Below are 27,212 nucleotides of genomic sequence, written 5' to 3'. Positions count from 1 at the left end.
GGGCTACTGTAGCAGCAAGTATCCATGAAACTTTGAACCAAACATTCATAGGCTGAGAGACATGGCTCATTACACTGAGGGCTCACCACATATAATAATGATACACATTAATGTAAAATCCACAATAGACACTGCAGGCACATCTGACAATCTGTGGTGGCTCACAATGTCTTCCCAACTGAGACAACTACAGATCCCACAATGTTTGTACCAGAACTTCCCATATTACTGTGAAGGGAACACTGTGGAGTCTGACACGACATCCAGTCAAGTAGTGACCTATATCATTAATGAGGAAACGCTACCAACTTGACCTCATATTTTAAGAATACGCATTTGCAAGAGATCAGCCCCAGCAATTGATCCAGTGAAAAAATATGGGGCATAATTCAGATAATACACTGTTATGACTTTCTGAATATATAGCTTTTAAACATCACAGACACCAGATGTTTATCACTTGCTCCACTCCAGTGCAGCTGCCTAATGACCACTCGTGCAGTACTCTACAATGGAGTGACAACTAGAACCCCCCTGCTTGTACAATGTTCAAGGGGGGGAAGGGGATCACATCAAACCAATATATTTTGAAATCTAGTTCAAGAACACATTATTTTAAGTGAATATGAGGTAAGTAATATGAGTATTTACTATGTCAACCTCGCACATTTAGACATTTAATATTATTTTAAAAATTTAACCTCCAATCACATCAAAGAATAGCTCAACTCCTACATATGTACTTCACTTTAACAGCATCAGCTTCACAATCAAAAGAAATTAATGTACAGAAGCAATGATAATAATTAAATAATGCCACACTGATTCTTTAATGACACGCTCATTCATTTCATTTGTTTACACTGCATTTGTAAACTGCTACACAGAAATGTTCAAAGCAAAGAGATCTCCGACACCAGCTACATATTAGAATCCTTCCACTTTCAGATAATGAACAAAGCATGTTACCAATGTCAAAACAATATTTCATTTCATGTTTAAAGTGAACCAGCCAGTCACTGGTGTAGTTTCTTCCATACCAAACGGATCAGAAAACCAGCCAAAATGTTGATACGTGTATCTGCCTCTAAGGGAGAGACTGCATTTGAAGGAACCTGCAGACAAAACCCTTGAATATGTGGAAGCCAAACACATCTAGCAACTGACAGCGTCTCATTATACATGATGGTACCACCAATAATGTAAATGCAGATTATTCTGCTTCATTTTTTTCCACTTTTCCAAAAGGAGATAGCTCATTTTACATACCAACGGAGGCAAAGTGGTATCTGATGACATTACATCTTCACAGCCAACTTTCTCTTCACAGCTAACAATATCATGACGTACTTCCTTGTTTTCATATCACTGCTCCATTGTAACAATGACAATGTGACTGTGGCGAAATGGCTGCCTCTTACCACCACCACCACCACCACCACCACCACCACCACCACCACCACCACCACATCATCATAAGGAAGCATCAAATGTCAATCCACTATTTTGCTCCCTATCTAGTAGCTCTTCATTTGTGATGTCTATGATTGCTGCAATAGAACTGAAAGGTATAAATGATAGCATAAAGAAATCCCCATGTGCTTTCATTTGCCTTAGTCAAACAACCACATACAATAATGCTATCCATTTGTTACTTGCAGAAGCTCTTATAATTAAATGTTTAAACTTTGCAATTAGATCATCATTCTGTACTAGCCCTCAAAGGGCTGTCCTATTGTTTCTGGTTCATTGACATTACCTGAACACAAATGTCTTGCACGTTCCACTGTACAGTACTTCACACGTGGGCATTAAGCAGCTGCAGGGGGGCAGAACAAGTGGCGAACATCCAGGGTATGCATATGTTTAAAAGCCATTTGTTCACGTCATAACTGTGTACTATCAAAATTATGGCTCAAAATTTTGAATGCGATCAATTTCTACAGTTGGTACCTTCCAAGTGTCCTTTTCTCTCAAGACATGGCATCTAGTTTTTTTTTATTTTTTTATTTTAAAAGGTTGTAGACAGGGCTCTATAAATACACCAAATTTTTGGGAACAGACCCTTGAGCCATTGATAACAACTCTGACTGAAAATGCTCAAGTATCAGGGACAGCAGCCAATGACGACGACATACTGATCGTGGTAGCAGAGGACTCCAAAGCCAGGCTGGAAAGAAAAGTATGTCATGTGCCTGCTCACATGCAAAAGTGGTGCTCACATAATAAATCAGAAATTGCAGCAGGCTACCTACCTACCTACCTACCTATTGATCAAATGCAGCTTCTCCTGCTCACAGAATCCTACTCTGAAAACTGGGGGAGCTCTGGTATGACACAGTCAGGTACAGAAGCATCTGGGTATACATTTGACTGAGAAGTGTAACTTTCACACACACACACACACACACACACACACACATCAGTCAGACAGGTCAGAAAGCTGCCGAAGTTATGCACACATTACAAAGATTGTGCACCAGTAATTAAGATCCAATTGCAACTACTTTAACTCAATCCTGATGCAGTCCTCACTGCTAGGATTTGCAGTCAACATCTGGGCACAGAAACTGCAATATAATTGACATAAGTCAATCCTAATGCCTATGCAGTGGCGTGTGTTGCTGAGGCTAACAGGAGGATTTGGGGCAAAACTGATGGAGGTACTGTTTGTCATACCAGGCATGTGCCCAATAAATATTAATGTAAGATATACAAGTTCTCTTTACTGGCTTCACAAACAACATTTTCCCTAGGTGAAAGAAATTACAGGTCAGAGAATATCAACCAAACCAGAGCTAAAATTATGGAAAGAGCAGGGTACCAAAGAGATCAGGTCAGCATCACAGTAGATCACACAGTATATGAAAGATTTCCAAACATCAAAGAAAGGATTCTTGTGAGCCATGTAAACCCATCTAGAGGATTGATTCACTGCCTGACATGCCATGGACTATACTCTGAATATTTACATAGGGTAAAGAAACGCCAAACAAATGTGTATGTATGTGGCGACATTTGTACCAGAGTGCCCCACCTACAAAAGCTTGCAGACTTAAAAAACTGGCATTGGTACACCATGTGGTGGTGTTAGAGACAAAGACAATCAACACCTGGTAAGTGAATTTGAAAATGAGATATCCAGGAGGGAAATTACAAGGAACCTCTGGAGTGCAAGGTTGCAAAATACCAATGATGTTCATGGCATTTGACGCCCTACATATTGTTTACTATGCAACCACAATATTGCTACTAATGGCAACAGGGGGTGGAACTGCAGTAACTCACTACAGCGCTAGTGGTGTTCATACAAAGCAGAACAATGGCAAAAATAAACAAAGCAAACACTGCATTATATCTACAACAACAGTTGCAGATATTGACACTTCATCAGAAAGGAGCCCAACGGATGTCACAGAGTGAGAAAGAAGTGACAGATGAAATATTAGTGTTTCTGAAACACGAGTCAGTGGAACGTATCGTGTCATATACGCTCGACTATGCACACAATATACACGAGGAGTGCAATGACTATGATACGTGCTTAACATGTGAAAGATACTGAAATAGGTGTTGAGTCATGTATCTCATCACCCTTATCTGACAGGTAACTGCAAATTCCATTTCCAGCGAATCATCCACAGCATAGTGAAAATTCAGTTATGAACAGATATTGAATAAATCTGCTCAATATGACTGCGTAGTGCATAAGAAAAACTATGGGCATTCAATGGAGGACAAGGCGCACTTGTTACAACTGCGCATTTTCAAGGATGCTCGATACAATATACAGGATGTGCCTGGTAGTGACTTACTACATTTTGCACATCAAATTGTGCATGACATAGATTATAGTGATTTCAAGGGAAGCTATGGATGGTTACATAACTTCAAATAGTGCTACAGAATTGGAAGACTTAGGATAATGAAATTTCAATCAAAGCATCAACTTGACAATGCACAGCAAACTGCAGAATGGTCCTGAAAATTTGTAGATGAGAAAAAAACTTATTCCATTTTTCAGTATGGGATATGTTTTCAACTCCAACCAATCAGAATTTGAAGACGACATGCGTATGAAAGGAAGCTTGGATATTAAAATGGTACTCGTAAACTAACTCAAAAGTTATTTATTGTGCTGCGGGAAGTTTGAGGTGCTTTGCCCCCTATGATTCCTTGTCGTGTGCACGATCTTCGAAGGGCAAGAGAAAATATTTACATCACAGCAAGCAAGAGTAGGAAAATGGGCATAAGAGAACTACTACTATGGTATGAGCACTACTTCTGGCCAATAGCTGATCTAAATAACTTATTTTTACTTCATTCCTTGTCTGTGTATACAAATCATACTACTTTAAAGCAAACTATCCCTCCTGAAAAATGTGTGATATTGCAATTCATACCACCTGAAACCACTGGACAAATTCAGCCTCTGTATGTCTGTTTTTTTCCATGCCTATAAAACATTATAGCAATATCTGCAGCCACATCTTAAGGGATAGCCAGTTCCACAGTAAGCTCCACAACAGACAGTTTTACATTCGGTTGCACGCTACCAAAGTTCTATCAGTTCATCACCCTGTTACACCAATATGGTTCTATATGCCTAGCTGAAAACCTTTGATCTTGATGGTGCAAACCTTTGTAATCACTGGGGCATGCCATTTTTCATTCAGAGTTCATGGTGCAAGATAATGGTTTGTTTTGAAATTTGTTGAATGCCGACACTGTCTATTTTGTGAAGTGTAATACATACATCCCATAAAAGGTTGATCTCTGCACCTCCTGATCACTCATTTTCTGATGGCCTCCGGATGCACATGGTCAGTCATTAGCAGCTAAATTTTTTCCTGCCACAACTGTTAACATAAGACTTTCAAATCAGTCTTAATGAAGATCGAACTTGCAACCTCAGACTCAAGAGATTCTTGTTAATCAATATTTAGAAAATAATGGCACTGTAAGAGAAAATCTGTTTGTCATGATAATGATGCAGTAAATAATGTGAGTGCAGTGAACCTCTCCAAGTATTTACTGATCCCAGAATTAATTTCTATAATATAGAGGATCACCAAACACAGTGGATATGTGACCATCAACATGGAAGCTAGGACAGAACCAGCAGACTGAATGGGAACTTGTAGTGACTTATGTGGGTCTCTCAGAAAGAGCAGACAGCAGAGAGGATGGTGTCACAGATCTGTTAAGTCCAACTGGTTGATCCCAATATGATTGTGGATGACGGCACCATCTCCAATGCGGCACCATCACAGAGCTGACATGCAGTGGGTGTTTGGGGATTATGGGTTTCTCAGAACTCCAGTTCTAGAGATTTAACATGTTGTCCTGAGAAATCTGGGACTTAATCTCACAGAAGTTAGTAATGTTAGTATTGGTCATGGATTAGAATTCCCAACAGAGGCTTCCTGAAGAGTATAACTTCCTTAACCCTGATGTGCGATAGTGGTTAAGATTAGAAACTGTCCATAAGCCATATGCTGCTATGGTAGTGTAGATGACCAACAACTGTTGTTTAAGCATTTGAGTGTTTCTGTATTTTAATTAAGGTTTTATTATTTTTTATTTTCTTTATTTTTAATTTCACCAATTATTAGAAATGCATAAACTACATAACAAATCAAAGTGTATGTTAACTACAGTTTTATACGTCATCTGTAGCTATGTTAAAATATTATCTCCATTAGTTTACAGGTGGCAGGTGTCAAAACTGTAAGCAATAATAAACAAACAACTGTCAGACACTATTGGCAATTATAGAACTTGTTTTACTGAAAATTAACTATTTGAATTTGTGTGTGTGTGTGTGGGGGGGGGGGGGGCTGTGCATCTAGACTCCCTCTAATGCTCAATATTTACCACTAAAAAAACTTTATTTATACAGATCCATCACCTTGCCTAGCTTACCTCTGAATGTTGTTAACAGAAACAAGACACTATATTTTTTCTGTTCCCCACAATATTTTGCTGGTGGTATATGTACAATTAATGTATGTGGTGGCAGTTAGGTCTTTGTTAACTGTGACCATGTGATTCACCATGGAACATCCTGAGTCGCTCAGCTTTAGATCTGGCTACAGCCCAGTGAATTGCACAGCACCAAAACTTGATAACCACCTGAACTGTACAACACAAATCATCATGGTCTGCATTCAATCCACTCCAATATGTTTCATTTTTAACAGCAAACTCTTAGCCATATCATTATACCTCATCTCAGAAGATAAGGAACTATGGCACATCAATTCCACAAAATAACTGCACACTAACGTCAAATACACGAGGACACATGTGTAGCTAATACTCAAACATGTAATCTCTAAGAACCCTAGTGATGACTAAAGAGAATCTTTGACCCAGTAATATTTATTTATAGTGAAAATGGGAGTAATAATGGTAACAGACCATTCTGCTATACATCCCTTTAAAAATAATGACAAAAACTATACCTAATGGGTTCAGTCTCTCTTGCCAAACATGGAAGACGACTTGTAGCAACCACACTCCACAAACAATGTGTGTATATGCTACACAAATGGGGCACGAAGTCTTCAGATGAATGTAATTATGGGTATGTTAACCAGACTCAAAACTGCACAATTAGATCAAGTCCAAAGCACTAAACTCATCTCCACCTCCCTCCCCCTCTCCCCTTCCCCCCACCCAGTGCAATCAGTTTGATCAAGAGGCTAGAATTGGCAGTATAATAAACACACACATAATTACTTCAAAATTTTCTTAAATTCAATTATTGTGAATTTATACAATCTTTATGAGAGTGTGCTGAAAAGTATTGCCTCTCAATTTTTTATGTGAAAACTCTTATTGTTTTTTAAAATAACCTTTATTTGTTATGTACAAATATTTATTACTCAGCAAAGTCATCAAGGCAACAAAAACACTTTTCCCGACAAGAGACCAGTTTGTTGATACTGTCATCATAGAATGTTTGACTTTGTTGATCGAACCACAATTTCACCTCTCCTTGTACTCCTTCATCATTGTCAAAGTGAGGTCCTCGAAGCTGTTCTTTAAGTCCTGGAAACAGAAGAAAATTGGATGGAGCCAAATATATGGAGGATGATCAATGACAGTGAACCCGAGGTGTCGATCTGCTCAGATGTTGCTCTGCTTGGGTGGGGACTGGTATTGTCATGAAGGAGGGGATGGTGCACCATAAGTGAGTGAACTCTTCCAATTTGAAACTTATTACAGCATGCTGTTTCTCACAGAGTGACATAGTTACATTACACACTGCCATTTTATACACTTCAATTCAGAGACCTCTAGCAGCAGAGGGGTGCAAGTATGTAGATATGAAGAATGAAGACATTGAATGTTAATTATATTTTTTTAAAGAAAAAAGCATTAATAATTTTCATGTAAAAAATAAAAAGGCATTACTTTTCAGCACACCCTCAGATATTACTGCCTTTGCACTGTTACTCTTGTAATGAAATACACGTAGAAAGTCACACACTAAATCTGTAACAATAGTTACTATCATCATCATTTCTTGTAACAAAACATGACTTATGAAGCTGGAAGAATATACAGGGGTTGGACAAAAATTTGGAAACACCAAGAAAAATGCATGCTTGAACATAAATGCAGATGCTAGACAAATCTGCAGGTTGCAGTGTTATATTTGACCATGAGTGGTACCTGTGCAATGTCCTCAATATGCTGCAAGTGTTAGTCATGATCAGAACAGTGTTCTGTGTAGCTGTGTGTGCTTCATTTTGGAGCTAAGTGAATTAAAACATGGGCAAATTGTTGGTGCTCATATGGTAGGTGCTTCCATAACCGAGGTAGCTCAAATCAAATACATATACTGCCTACAGGGAAAGCAGAAAAACATAATGCAGTAAGTCACAATGTTGATGAAAGTGTACATTGACTCAAGGATTATAATGAGAAATAAGGGGATCACAGGTGCAAAAGTCACGGCAGAACAGTAACAATGTGTAAGGAAGCTCAATAAGCAAGAAACTGCAGTGGGAGCTCAAATTCCAAAACCACTTGTCAGTGATGCAGATGCCCATAATGTGGTGCCAAAGCCATACAACCTGGACTATGGAGCAATGGATAAAAAGTCATTTGGTTCAGTGGGTCTTGTTTCACACTACTTGGGTGACTTTACGTCCCAAGAGTGAAACACAGTGCGGGTTTGGTGATGAATTGGACAGTCATAGCATCGTATTCCATGGACCACATGGTTACTCTGCAAAGTTGCGTTACTGCCACAGATTGTGACCCTTTTGGCTGATCAGGTCAGTCCAATGGGACAATGTTGTCCCCCAATGGTGGTGGTGATGTGCTTCACGATGACAGGGCTGCTCTTCAACAGCTCGCATTGGTCACAGAACTGGTTATATGATCACAAGGAAGAATTATCGCAGCTCCCCTGGCCACCACAGTTGCCTTATTTCAATGTTATTAAGTATTTGTGGTCTACCTTGGAGAGAAGGTGTGTGATCATTGCCCATCTCCATCATCATTGCAGGAAGAATTGTATAAAATTCCATTGACAAACACACGAGACCTGTATTTATCCATTCAGAGATGACTGGAAGTCATTTTGAATGCTAACACGGTTCCTACACTGTAATAGACATAGTAACATGTTGTGTAATTGGTAGTCTCATAGTATTTTTGGCTGCTTGTAAGTATTTCTATCAAATATCATAATATTATTGAACTGATTTTAGCTGCAAATTCTTAATGATTGCAAACTTCAGCAACTTTAGAACAAACAAATAACCAAGTAGAACATTGAATTAAACACTTTTAAAACTAATGTGATGAATCTTTGGGTGACCATCTAGATTACAAAATCAAATTTGGTCCACAATGTTTCAACTAACCCTGGCATTTAGGCTATGGAATGTGTGTTCTGATAGTAATTAACTTTGGCTCTTTTTTTTTATAAGCATCCTAAGATTAACCCTTTGACTGCTGTTGACCAGTTTACTCGTCGTGTTGCCTGCCACTTCCTGGATGCTAATGACAAGTACAGTCGCGGCCGCAGTCCTCCCCCCCCCCGGCCCCGAGTGCTGCTGAGAAGTATAGACGTGCCGCTACCTGAGTGCTGATAATGAGATAACTCGCACAGCAGACTTCCCACCCCATGCCTCAGTAGCCTTTTGCAGTTCTGGCTGCTACCTTGTCATCAGATTCTCTGTCTGCTATGAGCCTAGGCTTCACATTACAATTCACTGTTCATCGAAATTTATTTCAGTGTTTTTCGCGTTCTATATTTTACAAAGAAAATATCAAGACATCGTGGATGCACTGAGGAAGAAATCATGGAGATTTTTATGAGGAGAGGTAGTGAGGATAAACTACTTTATTTTGATGAAAGTGATATCTCTTTCACAGAATCGGAAAGCTGTAGTCATAAACTTTCCACGTCAGCAGGGGTGTCAATGCAGTCTCGTGTCTCAACAAAAGATGTTAGTCGTTCTGAATCTGAAGACTCAGAAAGTCACAGTGAAATGCCTAAGAAGAAACTATGTCTTAGTGATAAATTTGACTGGAACAAAAATGATTTTTAGCCAGTTAATCAGGCATTTGATAATACGCTATTGGGACATGTGTCAAATATGGAATGAGCCACGTATTCTGTCAGTTTTTACATTATTCTTTACAGAAGAACTGGTGAAACATATAGCTGATGAAACAAATCGGTTTTATTTATTCACCAAGGAGAATATTCTAGAACCAGTGCATTTTGAATATCAAAGTGGAAAGATACTGGATACGAAGTTATGTTTCATAGCTGTTTGTCTTCTGATGCCTCGCAGGAAAAAACTGAAAATTAGCAAATACCAGACCAGAGACGGTGTTCTAAATACTTCAATTTTTAGTGAATTGATGTCAAGAGACCATTTTTGTTACTTATGAGAATGTTACATTTCAATGACAACTCTGCCAATACTGGGGGAGAGAGATTATTCAAAAGTAGGAACATTGTTAATAAAGTTCATACATCTTTCCTTTGTGCATTTAATCAACATCATAAACTCTGCATTGATGAAAGTTTGTTATTGCTCAATGGACGCTTATATTTCAGACAATTCATTCCATCGAAATAGAGTAGATTCAGAATAAAAACATTCATGTTATGTGATTGTAAGACTGGCTATGTCTTAGATTTCATTGTTTATACAGGGACATCAATAGAAACTGAGTTCCACAATTTGGGGAAAAGCAGTGACATAGTGGCTACACTAATAAAGCCCTATTTAGAACATGGACATAACCTCTACCTTGATAATTGGTACTCAAGCCCAGACTTATTTTCAGGGCTCCACAGTCTTGGGACGAACGCATGTGATACTGTCTGTAAGAACAGACACAACGTGCAGAAACTTCAGAAGAAACTAAAACAGGGATATTTTCAATTTATGAGTGCTAATACAATGTTCGCTATAAAGTTGTGTGACAAAAGGGAAGAGTGGATGAGTGGATGTTGACACTAATAAAGCCCTATTTAGAACATGGACATAACCTCTACCTTGATAATTGGTACTCAAGCCCAGACTTATTTTCAGGGCTCCACAGTCTTGGGACGAACGCATGTGATACTGTCTGTAAGAACAGACACAACGTGCAGAAACTTCAGAAGAAACTAAAACAGGGATATTTTCAATTTATGAGTGCTAATACAATGTTCGCTATAAAGTTGTGTGACAAAAGGGAAGAGTGGATGAGTGGATGTTGACCACATGTAACATTACAGAAACGGTTCACACAGGAAAGACTGACAGGAATACTGCAGAGAAAATTAAGAAACCACAAATAATTGTATAACTTGAGTATGGGAGAAGTTGACCATTCTGATATGCTGTTCAGCACTGCCAGATGTATATGGAAAACGATGAATTGGTACAAGTTCTTTTTTTACATTCTAGATATGTGTGTTTTAAACACTCCTGTCCTACACAGGAAACTAACAGGTCATAAAATGTCAATAGCAGAATTTCATCTGTCACTGGTCAGGGAACTTACGGAAACATGGTGCACTAGAGTGCAGAAAAGCTGGCAGGGGAAGGTGTACTGATGATAATCTTCTAAGGTTTGTGGGAAGGCATTTTTCCAAACATAACAAATTAGCATTCCAAGAAAAGTACACTAATGCGTAGATGTGTTGTTTGCTTGAAACAGAAAGTGTGTCAAGAAAGCAGGTACTAACATAAAACTTACAAGGTAGCATTGTGTGTCGCATCACGTTTTGAAAATTACCACACAAAATCGAATTATTAACTGCAGCACAGAACGAATACAACAACGCTATCAGTAAAAAGCTTTGAAAGCAAAAAATATATAAAGAAGCAAAAAACAAAATAAAAATATATTTTTAGCTTCGCCAGTGCCAGTCCAAATCCTGAATCAAGAAGGATGGAAATTATATTCACAAAGGGTGAAAGGAATTCTTAAATTTACAGTTCATAACACCTTAATGTGCTAACGAAAAGACAGAGATTTCACAGCTTTCAAATGTTGGAAAATCTGTTCAGTACTTATGTACAACAATTAAAAGTTCAGCACTAGAAAAAAATGTCTGTGGCAGACAGTCATTTCTGGCAATTCCAAATTACACCACCACTGATTACCATCTGAAAAGGACTGATGCACCTGTGCCTGGATGGAACACTTTACACAGTGTACCTATTACAGGTAAATAATCTGACAGGGGATAACTAAACACTCAGTTTGTTGTATTCTCAGTGACAAATATAGGCCATATGAAATTTCCAAACACTTCATAAAACAAACTCAACGAAGTGAAGTTTAATTGTTCACACTGCTGCTCACAGTAAATTGCAATATTGTACTGCGATATGAATGATGATCTGTATGTTGTTTTCTCCTATAAACAATGTAATATGGCGTTTTGAACAACCAAAACAATGTACAGTTATTTGTAATGTATGGCTTATTTTATTAGTTCTTGAGTTAGTACAGTGAGGAACCCATAGAGAAATGCAGATGTTATAAATGGGTAAGCAAGAAAGAACAGTAAACTATTGAGGTAAATCTAATGAATCACGTCGCTTTTGGCACCAGCTACAAAAATTGTGTAAAAAAACTAAATGCATGATATAATTCTTAGTGACGGAAAATAGTTTTAACGATTCCCTTTGATCCTGCACTAACTCATCTGCAAAGAAACTATGTAGTGAGAGCATTTATTCTGTATCAGCCATGAGTGCTTCGCCTGGAGTTGCAGTCACTCCAGAAATAATATTCAGCACAGGGAGGGACCTCAGTGCACCAAGCAGACGGTGCACCTTAAGCAGTCAAATGCTTAATCGGTGGTAACAGAGGAAGTGCAAGACTGTTCAAATTGGCCCAGAGGTTGAAAAAAACCACTTCAGTTGTAAATTTCTTTTATCATCATATGACCGATTTCAGGCTGTTATAAGCCCATCTTCAGGTGTTGTACTGGAAATAACAAGAGAAGGCAAATAATTTTCACACACCACAACTGGTTTCAGGCTTTTATAAGCACATCTTCAGGTGTCGTACTGGAAATAACAAGAGAAGGCAGGTAATTTCCACACACCACAACACACATACAAAACAGCATATTTTCTAAAAAAATTTAAACAACTTTTAAAGACATTTTGAAACTGCTGGTCGGGCTAGGAGCTATGGAACCTACGTCAATGTGAAAGTGACACCAGACAGAACTACAGGCAACTGTCTGGATAGGGAAATATACAAATAGTGCCAGAACACTTACGCTGTGCTGTGGTCCCTGAGCACCACAGTGAATGTGTACTAGGTACGGTGTGCTACCTATGATCACAGAACAGGGAGTAGCAGATGCGAACGAGGAGGCAAATTGGTAAACCAGAGTGGCAAAAGTGGTGCCATCGATTGATGGAGAGAAGAACGTGGGGCACTATCCCAGCCGTTCGCAATTTGAATTAATGGTTTACATTTCAAATGAAGAAAAAACAAAAATTACATAAGGAATACACGAAATACGTTAATAGTGCATTATGCATAGTAAAGGAGCATACTGAACAGGTCAGTACAGAACTGTGATAAAACTGAGTAGAAGCTGCAATATAAAATTATTATATGAACCGTAAAGCACAATGAAACTTTCCTTTTACATGAGTGGCAAACAAGTTTTAAATTTAGTGGTTATATATAAGTGGCAATGTGGAACAACGCACCACAGCCATAAGTTAAAATAACATACATGTGCCACTCCTATTTACAAGCACTTGTTACTAATCAACAGGGAAAGTGGCAGCACCTTACAGTCTATACAGTCAGATAGTAATATGTCAATGAATAGCTGGCAGCAATAGCCCTAAAAGGACACATTATAAATGGGATCAATTTAAAACCTGCTAACTGGCAGTCGAGAAGTAACTGAGGGTTACACGAGATAAGACCTGAGATGCATTTTATATCATGAAAAGACAGGTAAATTTTTAATTAGTAAGGGCACAGATAATGCTACAATACTATGATGCGCCATAGTCATAGGATAAAATGAAAAACATGCAAACTTCTATTGAGAGAGGACAATTTTGCAGCTATGTATAATGAACTGGGTCAACCTTGTGGACCACACTATAGGAAAAAGGCATATGCCATACATTTGTTGTTCCTGTTGAAGGCCAGAAAAAATGGCAAAAAACACTGACCCATTTAAGAGGTATACATGTATGGCGTACAATAAACATAGACCAGAAAGAGGAGGAGAGGGGGCTGGACGCTGCATCAAAATAGAAAAGTTATTCAGCAGGACTGCATGCTTAAGCACAGTTTGCTCATTCAAAGTGCCAGACAGATCACGGCAAATGCTGTGGGTGACTTCTAAAAGGTTTAAAATTGGGCCCTTACAATGAATATGCAGAAGGCTGCAATTTGTGTTTATATTTGAAATGAAATGGTTATGATCCTTCAGGTGGTTAGTGAGATCAGACTTGGAATTGCTAAGATCCTGATGCTCTCTGAACCATATGTTAAAGGCGCGGCCAGTTTGCCCTATGTACGCGGAATGGCACTCAGTACACCGGATGAGATAGATGCCCAACTGTGTGTATCGATTGTCTTCTCTGGTTTCATGGTGCTTTAATAAGCACCCGATCTTATGCAGAGTGTAGAAGGTGGGTATAACCCCCTCTTTCCTAAGCCATTTGCCAATTCTGTCAGATATAACACCTACATATGAGAACCTGCAAAATATTTTTTTTTTAGAGTTATCATTATTTGTAGGTGACAGGGTAATCCCATACAGATAGTTGGAAGCACCTTTCGATTGCATATGATGATGATGATGATGATGATGATGAGCATCAACAACATTTGGCTGGTAGCCGTTAGCATGTGCTATGAATTTAAAGGTAACCAACTCACACTGGTAATTTTCTTTTGAGAGAGCAACTCTGGCTACACAGTAAAGCATAGCACAAAGAGCTACCATTTTTTGCTACTTTGGGTGAACTGAAGAGCAATGAATAATAAAACTAGACGTGGTTGGTTTTCTAAATACACTCCTGGAAATGGAAAAAAGAACACATTGACACCGGTGTGTCAGACGCACCATACTTGCTCCGGACACTGCGAGAGGGCTGTACAAGCAATGATCACACGCACGGCACAGCAGACACACCAGGAACAGCGGTGTTGGCCGTCGAATGGCGCTAGCTGCGCAGCATTTGTGCACCGCCGCCATCAGTGTCAGCCAGTTTGCCGTGGCATACGGAGCTCCATCGCAGTCTTTAACACTGGTAGCATGCCGCGACAGCGTGGACGTGAACCGTATGTGCAGTTGACGGACTTTGAGCGAGGGCGTATAGTGGGCATGCGGGAGGCCAGGTGGACGTACCGCCGAATTGCTCAACACGTGGGGTGTGAGGTCTCCACAGTACATCGATGTTGTCGCCAGTGGTTGGCGGAAGGTGCATGTTCCCGTCGACCTGGGACCGGACCGCAGCGACGCACGGATGCACGCCAAGACCGTAGGATCCTACGCAGTGCCGTAGGGGACCGCACCGCCACTTCCCAGCAAATTAGGGACACTGTTGCTCCTGGGGTATCGGCGAGGACCATTCGCAACCGTCTCCATGAAGCTGGGCTATGGTCCTGCACACCGTTGGGCCGTCTTCCGCTCACGCCCCAACATCGTGCAGCCCGCCTCCAGTGGTGTCGCGACAGGCGTGAATGGAGGGACGAATGGAGACGTGTCGTCTTCAGCGATGAGAGTCGCTTCTGCCTTGGTGCCAATGATGGTCGTATGCGTGTTTGGCGCCGTGCAGGTGAGCGCCACAATCAGGACTGCATACGACTGAGGCACACAGGGCCAACACCCGGCATCATGGTGTGGGGGGCGATCTCCTACACTGGCCGTACACCTCTGGTGATCGTCGAGGGGACACTGAATAGTGCACAGTACATCCAAACCGTCATCAAACCCATCGTTCTACCAGTCCTAGACCGGCAAGGGAACTTGCTGTTCCAACAGGACAATGCACGGCCGCATGTATCCCGTGCCACCCAACGTGCTCTAGAAGGTGTAAGTCAACTACCCTGGCCAGCAAGATCTCCGGATCTGTCCCCCATTGAGCATGTTTGGGACTGGATGAAGCGTCGTCTCACGCGGTCTGCATGTCCAGCACGAACGCTGGTCCAACTGAGGCGCCAGGTGGAAATGCCATGGCAAGCCGTTCCACAGGACTGCATCCAGCATCTCTACGATCGTCTCCATGGGAGAATAGCAGCCTGCATTGCTGCGGAAGGTGGATATACACTGTACTAGTGCCGACATTGTGCATGCTCTGTTGCCTGTGTCTATGTGCCTGTGGTTCTGTCAGTGTGGTCATGTGATGTATCTGACGCCAGGAATGTGTCAATGAAGTTTCCCCTTCCTGGGACAATGAATTCACGGTGTTCTTATTTCAATTTCCAGGAGTGTATGTTAAAGTGAATATTACTGTCCTGTAACGAAATTTCCAGATCTAAAAATGGGAGTGTAAAGCCAGAGTGATATTCTATCGTACACTGAATCTTGGGGTGCATTTTGTTAAAGTTGTGTTGAAAAATTTGGAGCTGGGCATTAGTACTGTTATATAAAAGTATGATGTCATCGATGCATCTTTTATAGCATACTACTCTTTGAAGGTGTTGTGTGTGTGTTGAAAAAAACTGATGTTCAATGTGATTGATGTAAATATTAGCGATTATAATGGCCATGGGGGCTCCATGGCTAACCCATCAGTTTGTCCACACATGGTGTCTTTAAAGACAAAGTAATTATTGTCCTGGACAATTCTGAGCAAATGAAGAAATTCATTAATTTTTTTTTTGTGAATCTAGACGAGAGAACATCCATAAATTGGATTTAATAATAGGATCACCTCTTTAATGGGGATATTCGTGTAAAAGCTTACTGTGTTGAGACTTGCTAGATTCTTATCACTGGTTACAGTTACATGTTTAGGTGTGTAATTAACTCCTCTCTGTTCTTGATGGCATGATCATCATGGAAAAGTTTTCATTACTTTTTACAGGGCAAATGTATCATATGTGAAAAGTCTCCTTGATCTAGACAGATTCCACAAATTAAACTGAAAAGCTGGGAGCTGCTATTTCCACTTTGCTACCATCCTGCAAGGTTGATTTTACTTTCAATAAATACTGTACGACACAACACAATGTGCATGTTTCAACTAAATTTTATGAATCATTAACCTTCCACAATCTAGATGTAGAATGGATAAAGAAAACAAATATCCATTACAGTTTTTCTGTGTTAAACTTTAAAGGTACAGTGTACAATATATACACCTGAAGTACTGAATAAAAGATTTTGTTCTTTATTACTGCCAAAACATCTTTACATTTCCCTAAAATTTTGTTTCCATTCACTCTCTCAACACAATTTGTTTTTCTTGTTTTGTGTACTTGATGTGTTCATAATCACATTGTTTGCCATTTCCTATAAGAGATTTCATCACTAATACAATGTGACATTGGGATTTATTTTTCATCTACCTTTCCTTTGAGTCTATGTATAGATTCTTTGATATATGTTGAGCTGTTACAAAATTATCTGTGGTACTGACAGGAGTGCTAAGCTGAGACTACATCTGCTGAAAATCAGCAGATCATTTCTTAGTCTGACTGAAACAACTCTTTACCAGTTAATTTTACTCGAACTACAAAAATATATTGAATACAAAGAGAAAAATGAAGTTTTTCACATCCTTGCAGATCTGCCCACATAATTCATGTTGAAATAAAATAAGCAGGTATCTGCTGAAGGAGGAAAATTCTTCCCCCCAAAATCAAGAAAATGAGATTTTCATCACCCCTCTCATAGAACCTAGAATGTTCAACCTGACATTATAAAGCTTGTCCTCTTGGTCATTTTTAAATTTTTCTACTTATTTGCCTCCAATATAGAGGCCAATGTACCAGTAGTTGAAAACACAGCTATGTACCATTCTTGCTTCTTAGTAGGATATAACTATGAAAAATTTATACTTTGCTCAGATAATATTTGCTCAAGGAAGACAAAGAACTTTCTGCAGGTACTCCCCTGCAATTGAACTTTAATGTTTAGCTACAAATTAACCATTCTGCATTGAGCAAATCATTCCAGGTATATATTTGCTTGCAAAAGATTTACACAGTGCCAAAATGACTGGTGCCTGAGAAATCTTAAATCCTTTATTTGCTTCGACGCATGGTATTGATAATGTAATTTACAGTTTTTACTGCATCTTCTCCTGAAAGTAAACTGGACAATATCTGAATCACACAAGATGGTTAAACAAGTAGCAATTTGAGATTATGTATACTGCATCACTGCATTCCAGTTTCATACTCGATGTTACAACATTTATTACAAGTTTCCTATTTGTTATATACCAAGGTGCCACGGCTGAAGTGTTGACACTTATGGCATCATGCAGTATAAATGCAAGTGTTGCTGGTCGCAGTGGCCAAGCGGTTCTAGACGCTTCAGTCCAGAACCACGCGACCGCTATGGTTGCAGGTTCGACCCACTGCGCACAGATTTTTTGAAAGTTCGAGTGTTGATGCATTAGAGTGTGGGAGGTGCCCACGCTAATACCCAGTAACTGAATCAGTTTCTGGATGACCTTAAGAGCGACTGCCATAATATTGGTTTCACTATGGAAGTAGAGGAAGACGGTTGTCTTCCTTTCCAGGACACACTAATAAAGAACATAGTATGCTACACCATTCAGTATATAGGAACAAGACACACATAGACCTGTACCTGCATGCCACAAGCTGCCACTGTCCAGCACAATGGCAGATAGTGCCAACCACTCTGATAAATATGGCAAAACGTCATATTCGATAAAGTAAGTCTCCCGGGCGAACAACACCTGAAGGATGTATTCCAAAAAATTGGGTACACTGAAGTTCAGATTAGTAGTACATTCAAGTAGAGATAACATGTTCGACACTGGAAAGATGAAGAAGATAAAGAGACTCATTCTCCTTTTGTATGTGGGACAGCTATCAGCCAAAACTGCAAGGCTACTCGAAAAATCCAATATAAAAACCATTTTCCAATCACCTTAAAGGTGAAAGAGTGGCTTGGCTCTGTGAAAGACCCACTAAAATTGAACTTACTGGGAATATACAGCAATGCCTGTTGAATGTGTCCAACAGTACATCAGGAAAATACAGTCCTGTATTTGAATTGTTGCAAGCAGCGACTGCGACAGACTGCAAAATCAGTGATAGCAGAGCATAGCCTCAAGGAAGACCACACCACTGACTTCCAGAACACCAAGGTGCTTTGCCAAGCAAATGGCTATTGGGCCAGCAGCACAACGGAATCAAAAGAAAATTGGGTTCACAAGAATCCTTTCACCAGATATGAAACATACCAAATCAGTGTGGAATGGAATCCATCATTAACAGAACATGATGGTGAGCATAACTAGCACAGTCCAATTCGCAAGACACGGCTGGAATGGCGACACAGAGATGTGAACAGCACCCCTGCTACTCGCACCTCTGCAACCTCACCCCCCTCCATGCCCAATGGCCAGACAGTACACACCCACCTATAGCCAGGTTGAAGGGGGCACTCCACTAGTAACAATATTACAGTATTCACACACCTCAACACTTTGCCAGAAGATGACGAGTGTGACCCTCGTTGATATTTCACAGTATTTTAACACTGCCACCCCGCTGAAAACCTGAACACTTTTCACCGATAGTATATGCCTGAAGAGCCTGCTTTCACATAAATATCTGTCACTGAAAGCTCGCTTCCTACTAATTGAGATATTGGGCATGTGACAAATACAACACAGTGGATGTTAGAAAATAGAAGACATTGAAATAATGCAAAACATTCATTAACATGATTAGATTTCTTCATTTTAAAAGAAGAAAAACGCAATATACACACATATATAAAAGTACTTAATTTTTTTGAGAAAGACCTATTTCACTCACAATTCTCAATTCAGAAACTGATAGCAAATCCCAAAATGTTTGAAGCTTGCCTCCACACTCACATACATTCGTAGGACCATACACTATTGTACACTTTCAAATACACACGTCTGGTGTCTCACAGTTTTATACGCTTAAATGACACTTTGCTGAAGTATCTGCTGTACAAAGCAACTGACTTAGTTGGCACCACAGATAACATCACAAAGGCGTGAGGTCAGGGAAATGTGCTAGCCTTAGTACTAGTCCTCCCATACATGTCCACTTGCTATTGAACATACCACCCACTCTACATCTTTAATAATGCAACTGTCACTGATAGCCCACTTGCTTCTCTTACTCTCAGACACTCAACCAGTGACGTGCCAGACAGTACCTGTATAGTGTGCTGGGAGAAGACATGAAGCTAACAAGCAGTTACCTACAACTACAGTACACACATTAATGTATTGCTGGTGGTTCACATCCGGCCTGAATTATACCATGAGGATTTTCGTTCAACCATAAAAAATAAATGTAAAAAATTGCTATTCCATCTTCATTCGTCCAACATGAATATGCTAAAAACTTTCTGATCATACAATTTTGACAACAAGATAAAAGACTTCACAACAGTTTACAATGATGAGAAACTGAACAACAAAGAGCTTAGCAATGTACTACTTACTTTTCATCCTCATAAGTATAGTGACTTTTCATGGCTTGGAGTTATAAATATGCCAGAAGCAAACACAGGGATCCATGACCACTCAACAGAAACCCACAAAGCAACAAAAATCATTGGATAACAGCTCAGGAATGGTGGGGTTGTGCATTGTCTTGTCAATATTATAAATATGCCAGAAGCAAACACAGGGATCCATGACCACTCAACAGAAACCCACAAAGCAACAAAAATCATTGGATAACAGCTCAGGAATGGTGGGGTGGTGCATTGTCTTGTCAATACAGACTGAAGGATGCATATGATCTGTCAACAGACATCTTTAGCTTCTGCCTGTGGGGAATCAAAGATGTACCAGGTGGTTCCATTTCACTCCAAGTAAACATTACACATGCTGTCAATAGCCTCACCAATGTGAACTGCCAAGAGTGATGAATTATGTTGTGTGGTTTCAGTGCATTCTTACAGGCAAAATGCAATCACTTGAAAGCACTAGTAACAAAAATTAATGTAAATTTTCAAAAATGCAATTTTTACACCATACTATCAACCTAATGGAGGGGGGGGGGGGGGGGGGGAGAAATCTCCAAATGTTTGCCATGTGAATAATGTTATTAATTAATTATTTCATAAATATTAGATTATCTGACTCCATTAATATAATAGTTTTATTATTAAAGTTTTACTACTACTACTACTACTACTACTACCACCACCACCACCACCACCACCACCACCACCACCACATAACATTATTTTAGTCTATCTGTTTTTACATCGCTGTATGTTTTGCTTTCTTACTTTCTTAGAAAATGAATAAAATTACATCTCTGATGAAGAATGTTTCAGTTATTGTTACGGAGCTCTTTGTGCTGTACGTATAAAGTGAACTTTGTGTTGTGTTCATATGAGACTTCTTAAAAATGGCATGCTCTACAGTTCCTTGCAAATCATCAGATAGTTCAAGAATTCAACAACTCCTTAGATTTTATTTCCTTTGTTCTATATAAAAAATAAGACCACATTTCAATTTTCTATACACATTTTCATTCTAACTTTACACAGCAAATGTACCAAGAATATTTTACACAGGAATGAGGTGTTGAGGAACTTTATTCCCATGTCCTCTGTCATCATTTAGCAAATATGAGTAACAGAAAAAAAGAACTCCACAACTCACGGTATGATTCAGTTTCACCTACATAGTAATGGCTAGTGCAGAAACTATCATATGATAATGAAATCCTGAAAATAGATCACTTTTGTTTAACAGCTTAAGAAAAAATTGGGCACCAAGATATACAGATCTTCAGCACAAATTTAATCTTAACAACTGTAGAAAATTAACATGGGATGCCACTCCCAGCACTTTCAGGCATTTGAATGGTTGGTAGACTTACAATAATAGTAACTTTTCAAGGGAAGGAATGGATACACATTATGTTTCTTTAACGCAGTGGTTTCCATTGCCTTCTGAATCCTCATGCAATTGATTATTGCTGGCTGTTCTGCCTTTAGGGACATTTCCCCACCACAATCACAAGAGGATGCCCTGAACCTCCATCTGCTTATCTACCCTTTTTGACAAAGCAGTTGGCAGAATGAGGGCGACTCCTAACACTGAAAGTCTTCAACTACCATTGCTGATTATTTTTTTATTCCAAATATAAGCATATGCTAGGATAAAACCCAAAAATCATAAGGTTTCGATTAGTAGTAAAAGATACTACCCTGAGATAATGGTAAACTAATTTACACCTGTTGTCTCGATTTTCTTTCTAAATAAATCATTTTATGCAATTCTGTTTATTATAGTGTATTTTAGGAAAACTCTTATCTTATCTTATCTTATCTTATCTTATCTTACTCTGATTGGAAACAAATCTACAACAAACTTACTAATGAATCAGAAAATAACACAAAAAATAATCATATGTTCCACAGTACACAAAAAATAATGTAACTTACCTGCACTCTGTGAGACTGTAGAACTGTTGGATTCCAAGAAGGAAACTGCTCTACTGACTCAAAAAGGAGGTAAAGAAGAGCTTTTGGTGGCAAGTCAACAACACCCTGTAAAAAGTAATACAAGTATTCATAGCAAATAAACCCATAAACACCTATTTTCTGCTGAGAGAATGGCTTTTAGGTCTCCATGTATTTGAGGTTATGATCTGAACTGGCCTGCCAAGGATGCATTGTGGATGGTCATATTTCTATGATAGGCTAACAACAACAATAAATAACAAGTTCACCAATAATCTCAAGACCCTACAAAAGCTTTCCAACACTGATTCTTATACTGAAATTTTAAAGAAATATGTGTTTTTCTTTTCTGAGGAAGGCTTTGGCCAAATGCTTATGTAACAGTCTTTTCGTCATGCCTGCCCGCAATTTCACATGTTATATTTACAGTGAATAGCAATCTATCCCTTTCATAATACAGTTCACTTTCCTTTAACCTCCTCTTCTTTTCTTCTAAATCTTTTTATTCATCTGCATCTAATAAAGGTCAGTATATGGTTCTAATTTTGAATTACTCAGTTCCCTTTTCTTACCCTTTATTATGACAACATATGAATTGACCTCTTAAGACTATATCTGTTCTTTCATAATGTACAGCAAGTTCCAGTTGAGATTAATGAATTATTTAGGAATAGGAGATGACTCATTGAAAGGCAGAAGTGCTGTCTCATCAACACACACACACACACACACACACACACACACACACACACACACACACACAAAAGCGTGCACCTGTCTCCCTACATTATGCTCATTCAACTGCCAGCACTCTCCTGAGAGTTGAAGAATGGAGAAAGGCAGGAGGCAGGGAGGGGGTTGGGGGAAAGTGTTTAGTGGCTCGTGGGATAGTGTGGAGCAGTCTGTGGGCTACCAATGGGTGCAGGTGGCAGACGGCTAAGCACTTGATTTCACAGACTAACACATGAGATGGCAGTACACAACTAGCTGACACATACTGGGCGGGGTAATGGGAAATGGGTGGTGAAAGGCACCCGAACCCGCAAACACACACACACACACACACACACACACACACACACACACACACACACACACAGTATCAGTATCAGTATTTGGCGGGGGGGGACAGCAAGTTACCTAAGGTAGCCCACTGTCCCCCAACCCCCACCAAACAGTCAGAGTCAGAGAGAGAGAGAGAGAGAGAGAGAGAGAGAGAGAGAGAGAGAGAGAGAGAGAGAGAGAGAGAGTGCGCATGTTTCTCATACAGCTTGAGAAAGGAATCCCATCCCAAAACCTAGCGAAGTAAAACTCTGTACCTTTTGTGTGCATCTGTCAACGATGCAACACTTCTGCCTTTCTGTGAGTTATCTCCTTTGTTCTTAAATAAATTGTTATGTCTTCATTCTTTAGAGTAGTTTTCCATTATTTCCCCATGTTGTTCTCTTCTTAATTTTGTCCATGTTGCATCTTCGGGCCTTTGAAACTTCTTTATTTTGCTCTGAACTGTTCTCTTTTTTGTCCTGTTTCTTCTTCCATTATTTCCATTTCCCTCGGGTTTGTTTTAACTCTTTTGATCCATATCATTGATGTATTTGGGTTTCTATCAAAAAAGTTAAAAATCCTTTTTTTTGTCTTGCCTTTCTTGGTGTTGGTAGAATATAACTCTTCTCTTCCTTGTAATACAGGTTTTTTGTTATGTTAAAAGCCACTTCCATTTTCCTTGTCCTTGCCAAGTTACCTTCTTTACCCATAGCATTTGGTTGTATTATTTCACCTACGTATTTAAATTTTGTAGCCACTTTTATACTTACATAATCAGTTTCCATGTATTTTGTTGACAACTTCACATGTGCCTACCACTTGTTACTTCAGTAGATACACATAGGACTATTTTTGAAACTGTCTCTTGTAGGAGATTTATCTGATTGTTGCATCTTCTATAGATTCAGCTAAGACTGCAAGATCATTTGCAAAAGCCAATCAATTCTCAGATTATCCCCTCTTCTCCCAATCATAATTTTTTTTTAAGTCCTCCTTCTTCTGTTCTTTTTCTCCACTCTCTGGTTACCTTTTCTAGTGCACAATTAAACAGCAGTGGGGACAATCCATCTCCTTGTCATACACCAGTTTTAAACTCAAAAGCCTAGAAGTTCCAACCTAGAACTTCAATTCTGCATTTTGCATTTGTTAATGAGTCTTTTATGATTGCCACTCATTCGTTGTCAGCTCCGAACTCTTTTAGTGTTTTGGATAATGTTTCCTTGTTAATGAAATCATATGTTTTTTTTTTTAAGTCTACAGATTTTATGTACATATTTTTATCCCTCTTTCTTCAATATCTTATAAATTTCAGATTTAAAATTTGTTCCATACATTATTATTCTTTTCCAAACCCTCCTTAGTACACTCCTAATTGCTGATTCTGTTAAGTTTTCTAGCCTGTTTTGTAATGCTTTTAAAAGAATAGTGTACATGACTGGGAGGAGAGAAATTCCTCCATAGTTGTTGGAGTCAGTTTTACCTTCTTTTTGTGGGTTGGGTGAATTAATGCTTCATCTGAAATCTTCCAGTATAGCTTCTGTTCCCAGACTTTATGGAAGATTCCACATAGCTCATTATTATTATTATTATTATTATTATTATTATTATTAATCATCATCTCATTTTTCATTGTGGCATTCCAAAGCTGCATGTTTCATTATTATGTTATATTGCCTTTCTTCTTCTTCTTCTTCTTCTTCTTCTTCTTCTTCTTCTTCTCCTTCATTATCTTCTTCTTCCGTTTCACCCTCTTTGGGGTACACTGGATCAATCATTTCTTTGTGCGTTGTTCTTTTCTTAGGGCCCAGTATTTCTTCATTCTTTCTGATCTTCTTCTCCTCTCTTCTTCCGAGATGAAGGGTTTGGACTTTTGTGTGGATTTGTCTTGGAACCTTATGTTTTCATCTTTAGTAATTAATTTAGCAGTTCGATCAATAAGTGAATTTTCTGAAATCTTTAATTCCACTAGGTATTTCTCAGTTTCTTTAAACCAGTTGGGCTTAATTTTTCGGTTACGGAAGAAGTCAAAGATTTGTTTAGTTAATCTGTTGGAATTCATTCTGAGAAGATGGCCATAAAAATTTATTCTCCTTTTTCGCATAGAATCTGAAAGTTTTTCAATTTTCTTGTAAAGTGTTTCATTTTTGATGTATATAATCTTATTGTCTTGAAATTTTGGCCCAATGATTTTTCTTAAAATTTTTCTTTCCTTTACCACAAGTTTCTCCATTTGGCCTTTGAAATTCATGTTAAGTGTTTCTGCTACATACAGTGCTTCTGGCTTAATCACTGTCTTGTAATGTGTAATTTTGGACCCCCATGAAAGGGATTTTTTGTTGTATGTATTTATTGTTATTTGGAAGGCCAATTCAAGTTTATTTTTTCTGGATTCCATTGCTTTGCTTTCCCCAGCATTTCAACTAATCCATTCTCCAAGATATTTGAATTCTTTTACTATTTCAATCTTCTGTTCTTGAACTTTGAGGATTTACACGAGTGCTTGATGTTTGTCAATATCTTAGTTTTTTCATAGGAGATGTGAAGACCAATTTTAGCTGCTTGTTTCTTTAGTTCAAGGATTTGCTCCCGTGCTTCTTCCATTGTTTCAGCAAACAGGGCCATATCATCTGCAAAAGCAATGCAATTTACTTTAAGGTTCTTCTTTTTGCAACCCAGTCTTACACCACTCTTAATATTTGTGTTCCATTCTCTGACTACTTTCTCAAGCGCACAATTGAACAGCAACGGCGAGAGCCCATCGCCCTGTCGCACTCCCGTTTTTATTTCAAAGGGTTCCGATAGTTCGCCCATAAACTTAACTTTCAAAAATGTATTTGTAAGGGTCGCTTTTGTAATATTAGTTGTTTTCTTATCCAAACCCATTTCTTCCAGGACTGACAACAGAGATTCTCTATCAAACGAATCATATGCTTTTTTGAAATCAATGAAGGAGATTACGTGTCTTTGCCCTTGATTTTTCGTATGCCATAATGTTTTTGAGGTTTAGTATTTGTTCCGAACATGCTCTGCCCTTTCTAAAACCTCCCTGGTATTCCCCGATTTGCGGATCCAATTGCGGCTCTGCCCTGTTCAAGAGGACTTTAGAAAGAATCTTGTACGTTATATCCAGCAGTGATATTCCTCTGTAATTGTTGGGGTCTGTCTTCAAACCTTTCTTGTGGATAGGGTGGATGAGAGCTGTTCTCCATTCTGCGGGGATCTCTTCTTCTTTCCAGATTTGATTGAAAACACACTTTAGGGATGTAACTGCATTTTTGTCAGCCTTTTTCCATAGTTCGGCCCCTATTTGATTTTCTCCGGACGCCTTGTTGTTTTTAAGTTCTGAAATGACCTATAGTTCTTCAGTCGTCGGTGGTTCTGAATCCGGCTTCTCACGGTCGTTTGGGATGGATTCAAATTTTTCAAGGATGGGTTCACAATTCAGAGTTTCTCAAAGTAGCCTGCTAGTATTTTGCAGTTTTCCATGTTGTTGTGAGAGATGGTCCCATTTACATCTCAAAATTTGAGGGTGGGTGCTTTGTATCTTGATAACCTTTGTTTGAAAGTTCTGTAAAAGCTTCTTGTGTTGTTTTTAGCAAATTCTTCATCAATTTGGAGGAGAGTTTTGTTTTCATGTGTCTTCTTAATCCTTTTTATATTTTTATCTACCAGTTTTCTAACTGTAATGAAATTCAGCCTACTTTCTTCTGTTTTCTGTGATTGCCAATTTTGCCATGCCTGTTTTCTTGTTTCTATGAGGGCATCACATTCTAGCGACCACCAGGCATGTTTTTTACTTTTTTTGTTAGGTGCTATCCGTTCAGCTGTAGTAATGAGGTTTTCCTTGATATCCCCCAAGCTTTGTGTCTGAATGGTTTCTGTCGCTTTTGTGAATTTGTCTGATTTTAATATATTTTCTGTGCTATACTTCCGACCCTTAATTTGTTTCATGCTGCGTTTCCTGTTTGGGATGACTTTGAACTTAATTTTAGAAAGGTAGTGGTCTGAATCCAAGTTTGCA

The 27,212-nt window shown here is 38.9% G+C and overlaps 1 protein-coding gene across 3 annotated transcripts in view; it reads right to left on the bottom strand.

Moving 5' to 3' along the window:
* LOC126298579 (steroidogenic acute regulatory protein-like) overlaps positions 1-27,212 on the bottom strand; it is a 164,096-nt gene that overhangs the window by 23,982 nt on the left and 112,902 nt on the right. For all 3 annotated transcript variants that reach the window (XM_049989950.1, XM_049989951.1, XM_049989952.1), the window contains one exon: positions 22,130-22,234. In XM_049989950.1, coding sequence (XP_049845907.1) covers positions 22,130-22,234 — 105 coding nt within the window. The remainder of the gene's footprint in view (positions 1-22,129; positions 22,235-27,212) is intronic.

Source organism: Schistocerca gregaria, chromosome X (genome assembly GCF_023897955.1).
Source record: "Schistocerca gregaria isolate iqSchGreg1 chromosome X, iqSchGreg1.2, whole genome shotgun sequence".
NCBI classification, from domain to species: domain Eukaryota; kingdom Metazoa; phylum Arthropoda; class Insecta; order Orthoptera; family Acrididae; genus Schistocerca; species Schistocerca gregaria.
Note: the sequence above shows the minus strand (reverse complement) of the source record. Positions and strands in the feature narration are given on the sequence as shown.